Source organism: Echinops telfairi, unplaced genomic scaffold (assembly GCF_000313985.2).
Source record: "Echinops telfairi isolate 266 unplaced genomic scaffold, ASM31398v2 ScPeMD7_7400;HRSCAF=8409, whole genome shotgun sequence".
Lineage (NCBI taxonomy): Eukaryota > Metazoa > Chordata > Mammalia > Afrosoricida > Tenrecidae > Echinops > Echinops telfairi.
This window is the reverse complement of record NW_022111300.1, coordinates 41,659,705-41,672,230: the sequence shown is the minus strand read 5'-3', so window position 1 is coordinate 41,672,230 and position 12,526 is coordinate 41,659,705. Positions and strand designations below refer to the sequence as shown.

Here is a 12,526-nt window from a genome sequence, read left to right as displayed (position 1 = left end):
ACTTACACAAAAGAATAAGCATGCCAGTGGGACCACAGGCGCTTCTGATAATAGGTAACAATGACTTTCCATATAAAATCCTCATACAATCAAAGTTATTCTCCATAGACCTGCTGTGTGGGAAATGGTGGCCTGAGTGGGCGGGTCTGAAGCGGAGATGGGTGTTGATTTTATGCTGTACCAGGAAGAGAGGTGGGAGGAGGGTGTTTTCCTGTGTTTGAGATTCATTGAAAGCAGGAGAGCCAGGGTTGAGTAAATCATGAGACTCAAGTGTGGTCTTCCTGGAGTCTCAGCCGCTCTCTCTGATACGTTGATGGACTGAAACACAAGGTGCACCATTGACCAAATAGCTAAGATGCCGTTAAGGATTGCTTCTTAGTGTGGTGTCAGGAAGGGAGAGTCTAAGCACGTGGCCATTGACTGAAATGATCACAAAACAGCCGCTCCTTTTCGTATTGGTGCTCAGTTGAGTTTTTGAGCATTGGTGCTCAGGTGAGTTGGAGGAGCGGGGTGGGCAACGACGACTTGGGTTTATACAGACTGCTCATTCAGCCTCTAAAAAGACAAGATTTCACTTTTCTGAGATGGAGAAAGCATGGTTAGGTCTTGAGTCTAGTGTATGTGCAGTAGAGTCTGCAGGAAAAGGGTCTCCTTCAGGCGTGGGCAAGGTGGGTGGGGATCCTGCTCTGGGCCCCAAATACCTCCCTTACCCTGACCCTTGCTCTGAACTCCACTGCTGTTTTAGATCTCTTGTGATGGGTTATTTTTCTCTTCCCTGCTGATTACTTACTAGAGCGAAATGTCCCTTCCAAAGGCACAAATGATGGGCCTTCATTTTATCCTTGGATATGTTGGCAAATGGCACCAGAGACCCTACACTTCTCTGTAATGCTATCTCTGGACACAGATGGAGTCCTTAGAACCTGAACAAGACTCTCCACAATCCCAGACCCCGTGCCCTGCCGTGGCTCCTTGGAATGTAAACTCGGGTTCAAAGTGGGCATTTTTTCCAAACAATTGAAAATAAAAACACTTCTTTCTGATCATAACTTCCATCATCATCATCATCATCATCATCATCATCATCATCATCATCATCATGGGATTTGCTCTTGGGGGAAACGGTTTTTGGTTTTGCCTTTTTTTCCCCCCTTTAAATAGGTTGAGAGAGAGACTCAGAATTTTGAATCAATTCTTTGCAAAACTCACCATCTGGAGAGCCTGTGATTGATTAGCTTTGGCCTCACCATTAAGTGTCAATATAATCAATGGGAATTACCAGGCTAGGGTCATTACATAGATAATTTGCCTGCTGTGTAAGTAAAAATGAAATTGTGTAAATTTTGTGCGAAGGAGAAAGAAAGTGAAAATCGGGGAATGACAATTTGTCTGCTAGCGAAAGTGGAGACCACTGGAATGACAGTCTCTGGAAGTGTGGAGCCGTTTGGCTAAGAATAGGAATGAAGGGTATTTGTTGGCAGTTTCTCGTAGCCGGAGCGAGGCAGCCAGCACTGCTCCTGCTCTTGCTTGCATACGTTGCTGCTAGAGCCTCCGTTATGTACGTAAACACGGAGAGATGTAGATGGATGCCGGTTACCTGAAGGAGCTTTTTTTTTTTTTTTTTTAAAGGGAAAACACCATTTATACTTTTTTGTTGTTGTTTCTCTTGGCAGGTAAAACAGAAAGGGGCTCATACTCATCTTATGGGAGAGAATCAAACTTACAGGGTTGCCACCAGGTAAGTGAGGCTCTCGGTGGTGGAAGGGTTGAGAGAATTAACCTGCGAAATCAGTTTGTTTTGTAAACTGCATGGTGCACTGGAGACCTTGGCAGCAGGGTGCTCCCCCTGCCTGCCTGTGAGGCTCTCTTTTATAAAGCAGGGAAATAGCATTCTGAACTGATAAATCCCTTGTCTTTCCAGATCTGCTTTCTCTGAACTAAATTCAGTGGCTCGTGGTTTTTGTTTTTTAAATCCATCCACCCTGGTTGGTACCAGTGTCACTGTTTATAAGCTGGGCGATACCAGTTTAAATAGTTCTCTCCAGAGAGTTGATTTGCAGTTAAGAACTTGGGGATCTCTCACCCTGGAAGATGGCTGGGAGGCCATGTGTCAGATGCTGGGTTTGGGTGGCTAGTGGCTTTAAATGAGAGTTTTCAGAGTGGCTATGTGATGTTGTGTGAAAACAGGGTTGTATTGAGGATAAAAATGTCTGTGAAAATATGATTTGTTGTCCCTTTTTGTTTCTGAATTGTTTTTGGCTGGAAGTCAAGGCCAGCAGGCTAACAGCAAAGCCGTCTCAGGGGAAGCGTGCGTGAGCTAGAAAAAGAAGAGTACTTTAATTAAATAATAAAATGCCAGTGTAATACAAAGGTATAGCATGTGTGTGTTTGTGTCTCTCTGTACGCTGCATTTGCATACTTTTAACACTCCAGAGACCGCCCGCGTCTGAAAATACTATCAATGGCCCAACGTGTAAGCTTTGTTTCAGGACAAGTGAGTTCTTATAGGAGGCTTTCTTTTTAACTTTAGTATAGCTATTACTCATCTCTCTATATGTTTATATATATGTTCACACATATGTTTTTAAAGTTTGGGTTGTCTTGTTATCGGTACATTGCTTTTTCTTACTGTGGAAAACTCCTGACATAATTTAATACTACTCTTTAGTATTCAAAGCTTTTTCCTCTCATCGATTACCCAAGCAGAATGTTCTTTGTGTGTGTGTGTGTGTGTGTGTGTGTGTGTGTGTTACTGGAAAGGGGGAATGCCTGCTCTAATGAACCCTCTAGTGCTCTCATTTTCTTATGATACGGGGCCAAAAAAAAAAAAAAAAAGAGAGAGAGAGAGCGAGAGAGAGAAATTTTGGATCTTTTAAGCAAACCTGTTTAACACCTCCCTGCCACGTGGAAGGAAACCGAGTTTGAGTCATGATGCGGCCCTGGGCTGGGCGCTTCTGTTCCCGATCAGTGCTCTGTCACTGAAGGTGGAGTTCTGGACGAGAGGGGGCTTGCTTCTCTTCCCTTCCCCGGACCTTATCTGCATTTCTGGAGTTAACGCCTTTGGAGGAGCCACCGGATTCAGTCATTTTTGGCAACTCCCAAGATTTGTTGCCATGAGGTGACGGTGGCTTGTGGTGGGGAGCTGCCGCTGACAGGCCGGGGCGCACAGCTGATGGCAGTTTGTTTGGAAAGAATTCTGCCGGAAAGACATTTCCAGCCATCGCAGTGCAGCGGAAACATCTTTGGAATGTGAGTGCACATGTCCGGGCCAGAGAGCTGGGCCCGAGTTCTGAGTCTGTGGTGCAAAGCCCGCCCGGTGGGTCTGGTTCCTGAAGGTCAAGGCAGAGGTCACCAGAGTTTGGGGGGAGAAGAAAGTTGACAGCATCCTTCCTCTGGGCAGATGTCCTGGTGGAGGGCTCGGCCCTGCCGGGCCTCTTGTTTTCTGCTCCGGGAGAGAACAGGCTTCCTTGCTGGTATCCTTGCTCCCTAAGAGGAATTGGCAGGATTCCTCAGCCACACAAAGGTTTCCTCTGCTGCGTAAGCGGGAGGCCCCTTCACTTGGGAGAGCATCACCCCGCCTGGGAGTTTGGCCGAGTGTGTGTGTGTGTGTGCATGTGTGTGCAGGACACAGACCCTCCTTCCCTCCCTCCAGCAGTGGGGACTGCGCCCCTCGGGTGAAAACCGAGTGTGTTGTTTTGGGCAGTGCCAAGGTGAGATGCCAGCCCAGCACTGGGCAGAGAGCGAGGGTGGCCAGAGAAGTGGTGTGATGGCTGGATTTTCTGGGCCTGGGGAGGTTGGCTCGCAGAGACCCTCTGGACCCAGGAAGATGTGTCCTGTGTCCACACGTGCCTCTCAAGGCTCTGCGCACGCGCCCTGCTGGAGTTGTGCAGTGTGGCCAGTCTGTGCTCATCTCTCTGCTGCAGGGCTGTGGGTCTTGTCACAACCCACAGCCCTTGCGTTCCACAAACAGGGTGCTCACTGAAGGCGAGAGAGCCGGGTGACATTTTGGAATTTCTCTGAGTGAGGCAATAGGGGCTGAAGCTGGAAACTCGTGCACATTGAGACTCTCTGCTTTTCATGAAATTTGAGACTAGACCAGAGCTGGTGCGCCTGGGTGTGCATCGCCCTTTCTCCTGGGTTGGGAGGTTGTTCTAGCGGACTCCCTGCCTGCAGCACCAGCTACTCACCCTAAGGGTGGGCTCCCAGCCTAAGTAGCAGATCCCAGCTGAAATGATTGTCCCCTGGGGGCGAGGTGAGTGGCTCTAGGGGAGGGGTGGGGTGGGGCTTTTGTTTTTCTCCCCTTTGTTGACAGGGTAGTAGGGACATTGGATGGAAAGCTGTAGATAAACGCCCAGACAGGGCTCCAGGGGCTGCCTGTTAGAACAGTGTGCCTGCCCGGGTTGAGGGAACCAGTATTGTTCTGTGTGAATCTGCCTCTTCCCAGATCCATGCCGTTGTTTGGGATGGGATCCACCCCCAAGCAACAGGTAGTGGAATTGCCCAGGGGAAGGAATTGTTATCTTGAGATATATATTATTTTTAAAAACTTAGATATATATTTCCATTATATTTCTCCTGAGTACTTAACTCTCAGAGTAATAGATACATAACTGTTTTAAAACGTGAAGAATTTAACAGCAAAACAAAACTAAACTGTTTTCATGGCGGGGAGTGGGTAGGATAATGGACTAATAATTTGTAAATGTACTTCCTCATAAAATGCACACAGAAACATGATTTTTGAAAACTTTTTTGAAGCTGTGTAGATAGTGAACCGTGTCCAAAAGTGGCCTAAAGGCCTTGTAAATTTTTTTTAACTTCTCCTTAAATATGACCAAACGAATTTAAAAATTTTAAATGGGGTAGAAAACTCACACCCAGACTTGAAAAGCTCCTGCCAAATTGTAACCTCCTCCTGCATTTACTGGCAGAGAAAATACAGCGTATAATGGAAAGTCTGACAGACACACGGAGGAGTGGAGAATAAAGTTTTTCTCAAGATAGGCCAGCCGTGAATAAGTACCTGGCCAAAAGTGGATACCTGGTAGACTGGTTGCTGGGCACAGAAGCAAAGATGTGTTGTGTCCCTTGCTTTCGGCCACTGTGCTACTTTGAATCAGATGTTTGGCAGTTGCAAACTTTACATTTTGTTGGAGGTCGATCACTTTTGAACGAGATGATTATGTCATAAAGAGTGGTTATTTATTAGGTCAGAAATCTCTCCCTTGATGTTTATTTTCAGCCTTGTTTATTGAATATCAGGAACTCTTTATTCTGGGGGTATAGCCTGAAATGAAAACAGTCTCATTTCCAACCTTGATTTTGTATTATTATCTTGGGAGGGAGGGGAGTGAGAGGAAAGGAGAGAGGTGTGTGTGTGTGTGAGAGAGAGAGTGAGAGAGAGAGAGAGAGAGAGAGAGAGAGAGAGAGAGAGAGAGAGAGAACAGACAAACAGAAGGCTGGGCCCTAAGACCAGTCCACTTGGAATCGCGGGTCTGCCTACGTGTCTCAAGTGTTCTACAAACCTCTCCAGGTAATTCTTTACAGCTCGATTTGAGAAGGTCGGAGTCCAGGAACCAGCGCTGTCTGAAGAGAGTGTGTTCGAACTCCGGCATTGCTGCTGACCTTTGAAAAAGCTTTGGTCATCCTGCCCTTGGGTTGCTTCTGTGCATAGGCATATATTGCATATGTGCTTCATTGAAAAGGCAGTGACAATTAATGAGCTGTTTAAAAACCAGTAAGCGGCGGCCCTGTAATCTTGATAGAAATCCCACCTCTCAGGAGAGGCTCCAAGTTCATACTTTTTCAGGTGGAGCTCAAACACGTACCCTGGTCCTTTTTCAGCAAGTCATCACCTAGGACTGCTCTAATAACGTTAGTTAGATGTTTTAAGAAGTTGGCTTAATCTAGGTTTTCTCTTTTTAAGTTCCAGAAACTCTGACTTCATAAGAGGGAGCCTGCTGTCTTTGTTACACAGTTGGCTCATAAACCTAGTCAGTTTTCGATTGATCAAAATAGACTTGTAGCTGATTCATGGCCATAATTATGTATCGAAGAATGGGGTTTTTCCTTTTCATTATTTTTATTTTTGATAATAATCAAAGTTACTTAATTCTAAAACGTGAATTTTGTTAAGTTTTTCTTTGCTAAAGTCCAAATAAAAATCACATAAGCAAAGAAGGCACAGTTTCCTTTGGGGCTCTGTGTGTGAAAGTAGCATTCAGGCCTATGTAAATCGAAATATACACATCCAAGTGCATTTTATGTTCCACGTGGTGACTCTTCCTTCTTGCTGTGTGCCCAGGGAGTCTGTTCAACCATAGCAGGAGTGCTGCCGGGCTGGGTTTCCCGGGGTGCGATCCTCTTTAGAGCAGATTGTCAGGTTGTTTTCTTCTACCTAGCTTCTAATGGGTTTGAACTGTCCACCCTTTAGTTAACAGGTGAGCACTTATAACCAGTGCGCCACCTGCGCTCCTACACCAGCCTGGAACTCATGCATTTGTCCATCCTGGGGAACCTCTCATCAGGGACCTGCTGTGAACTGCCTTAGCAATAGCTCCTCTTGCCCTCTCCTCCACTTTCTTGCTGGTGGTGAGAATTTGCCACTAAGGGCAAGTGTGTCGGCCCAGAGGGTGAGGCTAAGGATGCTTTATTTGGCCCTGTGACCCATTGATTTTTTCCTGCGTCACTTTTTGAAACCATTTTTGAGGGTGAAGTCTGGAGTGGCTATGTATGAGGACCACGGAGGGAACATCTTTTTCATTCCTAACAATACCAGTCTCTTGTACACTCTTTCCCCCTGAGAAAATCCTTTGAAGCCATGTCTTCTAAACTGCTGTGTGAACCCTGGGGTCACATTGCAGGGGGGGTCACTTCCTCCTTTTGTCACTGCGCTGAGAACCGCCTAGTGGACTCATGGGCCTGGGGCTCTGCGCACTGGAGGTTGAAGTTGTGGGGAACCCTGGAATGTTCTGTGCTTCTCAGGAGTGTGCTGTTGGACCCTCAGGTCAGAGGGCAGGCCTGATGAGTGAGGGGATGCGGTGTGGGCATTGTGTGGGTCAGAATAGTTAAGATCACAATGATGGCCGACATCCCCCGGGTCTGGGTTGGTAGTATGTGAGCCATCGCCTCCCTCTCTGCCTGGTGCCTTTGGGAGGTGGCCGTACTCTGGCCCCGCCCAGTGGCCACTGTGTCCCCCAAAGGAGAGGATGGACGCAAGCTTTCCTTGTATTGGCTAGCAAACACCTATTGATCCTGTAGTGATGCCTTGGGTACCTGAGAGAGAGGCAGAGAGCAGCTCCCCAGTCCAGTCCGCACTGGGAGCTTTTTGGATCTCAAAGGAGGGTTTTTCTTTTCTTTTCTTCCTCAATGTCCAGTTTGAACAATTCCAAGTATTCAGAAAAACTGAAGTCACCAAAAACCCATGTACCTACCACTAAAGCGACACCGTGGTTAATATGGGTTACCTGTGTTTTATGTGCGTGCATAAGTATATATGTGTACCCGAGGTTTCAAACAGCCTGTGGGAAAATCCTATTCTCTAAAATCCACTTCTCAGCGGACTTTTTGAAGCCCCCTTGTTTAGACATGTGTTTTCTTCCAGGACCCATTTAAAAGGGTCAGGGACAATAAGATTTTATGTTCCGATGTTTCAACAGGCGTCTCCTAAAAATGAAAACATTTGTCTTTTGAGCTAAAATAATAGTATTACTCCTAAAGAAATTACTGGTTGTTTTGTGATCTCATACCGGGTCCATATTCGCATCCCTGCAATTGGCATGGAAATGGCTGCAAGAGCTTCACAATCCCGTTGCATTTGTTCCGAACCTGTGATGGGCTCTCTTTAATTTATTTTAAATGTAAAGAGTTCTCACTCCCATGCTTGCTTGCTTGCTTTTCTTTTTATTCAGGTTGGCTATTGAAAATACCAGGCCAGTTGCCTTGTAAAATGTCTCCCTTTTGAGAATTGCCTGACACCTTTTCTGTGGTCGTGTCCCAGCCCTTCCTCGATCACTTCCCCTGCCTGCCCATTGGAAATGAAATCGCAAAGCCTAGTCAGGTTCCAGTTGAACACTTTTGGCCTGCGTACTTACCTGATGGCATCGAAGGCTGCATTTTCCATTTTTTCAGGAGGCGTATAATCCAATGATTGGCAACCCTGACTTTGATTACTTGGTCTAAAAGTGCAAACCTCTCTTGCTTAACAGTTAGTAAATAATCCTGATGCTGATACTTTGGTGCTGGGAAATGACCTCTGTTCCCCAATCACTTTTGACCTGGCATCATCACATTGATTCCTGATCCCTGTCTGAATCGGCTATTTTCATGGAAGGTTTCCACCTGGTGGCTTTCTTTCCTTCGACATGTACAGTGGCCGTTCTTCTGGAGGAGAGACGAGCTGGCTTCTGCTGTTCATTTTGTTGTTGTTAGCTGCTCATCGTGACCCTGTGCACAACAGAACAAAGCCCCACGCGCTTCTGTGCCAGCCTCACAATTGTTCCAGCCACTGCACGCAAACCCCTTTCATTCGGATCTGCCTCCTGTTTGCCGCCCTTCTACCTTACCAAATATGACGCCCCTCTCCTGGGACTGTTCTCCTTCAATACATGCCCAATGTACGTGAGGCAGTGTCTCATGAGGCAGTGTCTCGCCATCCGTGCTCCTAAGGCAGATCTATTTGTTCTTTCGGCAGTCTGTGGTACTGGCGAGTCTCTTTGCCAGCATATACTTAAAATGCGTGGATTCCTTTTTTTTTTTAATGCATGGATTCTTTGGCCTACCTTTTTCAGCCTCATATAACTGTCACATGCATGTATGAGATCACTGAAAATACCCTGGCTCGGCCATTTTTGTCCTGTCAATTTTGATGTTCCTTGCATCGACAGACGTGACTATAATAGTCCTTGCTTTAGATGTGTGTTCTTACCTGGTAGAATGCTTGGGTCTGCTTAAGCATCGTTTGGCTTTCTCACATACTGATAAGGAAAATCACTACTGATGGTCACAAACTTTTGGATGGTTGGAGGAAGAAGCCATAGGCAGATGTATTATCTTTCAGACAAACTTGGTATCACTGCTAGATTCATGGTGCCAGAAGCCATGGGCGTTTTCAGATGCTCACATCGCCCCTCCATATCGGTGTGATTTCTAGTCAACGTCTCACACGGCTGTCTCCCAGTGTTGGACGGATTGGTAGATGCTGGTGGTTTTCTGGGATGCCCTAAGAAGTTGCTGTCTTCAGGATCAGCCAAAGAGGGCCCAATCCAGGGATGTGTAAATGAGTGCATGTCCAAAGGCTAATTTATAAAACAACCAGAGTTAACGTGAAATAAACAATCCATAGTAATGTCCAAAAAAATTATCTAAAAACTCAATCTGTAGGAAGCTCAAGAAGCTGCTATTGGGTACCAATGATTTAGACCTTTAAGGTGAATATCACCCTGACTTACACTCAGAACTCACTGCATTGAGTCAATTCTGACTCCTGCTGACCTGCTAGGACAGGGGACCTGCCCCTGTGGGGTCCGAGACTGTCGCTCTTCACAGGTGTGGACAGCCGCCCCGTCCTCTCACAGAGCTGGCTGGCTGATGCTTTCAAAGTGCCAGGGCTGCCCCATTAGCCACTTCAAACGTGAGGCTCTAAGAAGTGAAATGAGCAGATTGAAGCCAAGTGAATTTCAAAGCCAGTGCTTTGCCAGCTTGGTTTTTCCGCCGCCCAAGGTCACAATGGGGATTCTCGGCTCAGAGGACTATATTAGATCCCATAAAGAACGCCACTTTGGGGAAATTCTTGGCCTATCAATAGCTCTCAGTTAGCTAGCGTGCGTTGCATTGGCCCAGACTCCCTGGATACAATTGGGTGTAGAGATTCTTGCCAGGTAGGCCAGGGTCTGGTCAGCTGTCATGGTCATGGCCTGGTGAAGATGACGGTCAGGGGCAGACAGTGGTCAGGACAGACCAGCTCTTGACTGCCCACATGTACGTGGTAATCTATTCACGATCGTCTGTGGCATCTACAGGATTAGCATGTGCGAGTTCATTAAAACCAACAAGGACTCCCTGTGAAAAGGCTGGGGTGGAACATGGCAATTCACACTTTAGCAACAGCCCGAGAGTGTTCTAACAAAAAAAAGAAAAAAGCCCGGATTACAGTTTGGCCTTGCTTTATGTGTAGTGCATCATACCGTGGTTCCAAAAACACAAGAACCGCGTAGAGCGAAAAGCTCAAACAGCACCCGTCGCAGCCCCTTACACGCGACCTCAGCATTTTTTGATTATGGCAGTTCAGCCCACTCGTGAAATACGTAAAATGACAGAATCTGCATTCGAATCAAGGATAAAAACCAGGCAGCGGATCAGGACGGAACCCACCAGCAGCGCCAGTCAATTCTGACTCATCGCGGCCCTTCCTCGGGTTTTCAAGCCTGCCTGTCTTTACGGGAGCAGGCAGCCACATCCCTGTCCCATGGATCTGCTGGCACAAAAGGCCATTGAAATTTCCGTGTGATGATTGATGAGACATCGAAGAAGGAGCCTGGTGGCGCAGTGTATAAGTGCTCGGCTGCTGTCAGAAAGTCTGGCAGTTCAAACCTGCCAGCCGCTCCACCAGAGAAAGAAGTGGCAGCCTGACTCTGTACCCTGACCCCTTACAAGGCACTTCTCGCTGCTCGAGGTAGGAGCCAGAACAGAATCCGCGGCAGCGTGTTTGGTTGGGTTTTGAAAACAACTAAGTCTTCGTATCCAAATGGAAATGTCTCTAGGATCTTGTGATGAACTTCTCATCGGAAAAGGTATTTTTAAATCACTACTAGCGGGTAGCAAGACGCGTCTCCATCTCTCCTGTTTTAGATATGTAAACTGTGAAAGAGGGTGATGGGTTAATGACTAAGTCGAGATGAGTCATTTGGCACCGAGGTGTGCTGGGTGCAACTTAACATCAACACGCATCTCCTTATCAAGCGGATGTCAGCATCGCCCTGAGCCTGAAAATAAGGCAACAGGCTGACATCTGGTGTCCAGGCAACCTTGTCCTTAGAGAGACCAGAGACCTATATTCCTTTGTCTAAGAGTCCGGCTTGACAGTATTCCATCATTGAGGAGGGGTCCCCTGGGTCCCTTCAGTTGTACCGCAGTAACGAGGCCAGCGTGAGAAGTGTCAGGAACAGGTAAAGATAACAGCAAAAGTCTTCATCCGAAGGGGAAGGTGTTCTGAGGGGCTTTTTCGAAACAGTTCAGAGAAGAACAGATAGTGAGGCTGCCACTGCGCTTCTTGGTGACCTGCTGAGAATTGAAGACCCCGCCATGCTTTGAAAAAGTGTGTGTGTGTGTGTGTGTGTAAAATGTTCACATGGGCTTGTTTAGCTGTGCTCTCTCACGGATGTACCAGACTCAGCGTCCTGCGGCCTAGGCCTGTATGTTCAGTGTGTCATTTATTGTCCGGCAGAAGCGGTTGCGTGGAGGACACCTGGAGTGGATACTTGGTGGCCCTGGCTTTAGCATTTCTGACAATGTTTTCTTTCTTCTACAATGCGGCACTTCCCTTCCCTGGTGGTGTCTGGTGCTTGGCCAAGAGAAAATCAAGCCCTGGAAGAGGGTGCGTCTCTAAGTGGGCAGTCCACCCGATGTGGCTGGGTGGACTAGATGACCACCATGGCTTTCTGACGGCCCTGAGTGAGACCGACACGTTCCTTACTGCCTCGTCCCTCAGTTTCCAAAAGACCCCTTCCAATGAGGGCGCTGTGGTTTTGAAAATAAATAACCAGCTCTGCCTCAGTCTCAGCCCGCCTCAAAGCCACGTCTGTGTGCATTTGGGACCGCGACAATTCACTTACGGGAAAACAGTGAAGGCAGAGCATTCTGGAGGTTGTCTAGCTGCGGCCCTCCTCCGGCGCTCTGGCTGGCTGGGTCTGGGTGAGTCAGAGTCGAACCGTGCTGCACGTGGAATAATCCAGGCTCATTTGTACTGTGGTAATGAACAGCAGGGCACTGAATCTTTTCAGGTTTATTGGTATTGTATACAGTAAGTTATTAAATTTCATCTACGTAATATACCTGCAGTAACATGACAAAACATAGCTGTACTTAAGGAATGTGTGTGTGTGTGGTACCATGCCCTCCCCCATCATCTCAAACCATCCCCCCCACTAACAGCTGCTTACAGATTTCGAGATCCATTGTATATATTCCCTTGAGCCCACCTCTAATAATCGAGACACATCTGCCATTGCAGTATTATAGGCATATGTAGTTTTATTGAAAACTATACCTGTAAAAAAAATTAAATAACTCCTACCTCAATTAAATTGGCAAGCTACCTTTTGAAAAGATCATATTGCAGCCCTCCTGAGAGCCAGCGAGTTCATTTTATTCTGATATTACACATCACTAAGGATGTAATTTTTTGTTAGCCAAGTAACTTGCGCTCTTCATACTTTGATGATAAGTCACTTTCATCTAATCCCTTTCCTTCCTTCCTTCCTTCCTTCCTTCCTTCCTTCCTTCCTTCCCTCCCTCCCTCCCTCCCTCC

The 12,526-nt window shown here is 46.9% G+C and overlaps 1 protein-coding gene across 15 annotated transcripts in view; it reads left to right on the top strand.

Moving 5' to 3' along the window:
* Positions 1-12,526, top strand: part of TCF4 (transcription factor 4) — a 404,154-nt gene that overhangs the window by 201,660 nt on the left and 189,968 nt on the right. For 12 of the 15 annotated variants that reach the window (XM_045296159.1, XM_045296162.1, XM_045296161.1 and 9 more), the window contains one exon: positions 1,674-1,738. The exons of 1 other annotated variant lie outside the window; for it this stretch is intronic. In XM_045296159.1, the coding sequence (XP_045152094.1) occupies positions 1,674-1,738 (65 nt within the window). Of the gene's footprint in view, positions 1-1,523; positions 1,559-1,673; positions 1,739-3,138; positions 3,250-12,526 lie in introns of those variants that run through there. 2 more of the 15 variants (XM_045296165.1, XM_045296166.1) reach the window with 2 other exon arrangements.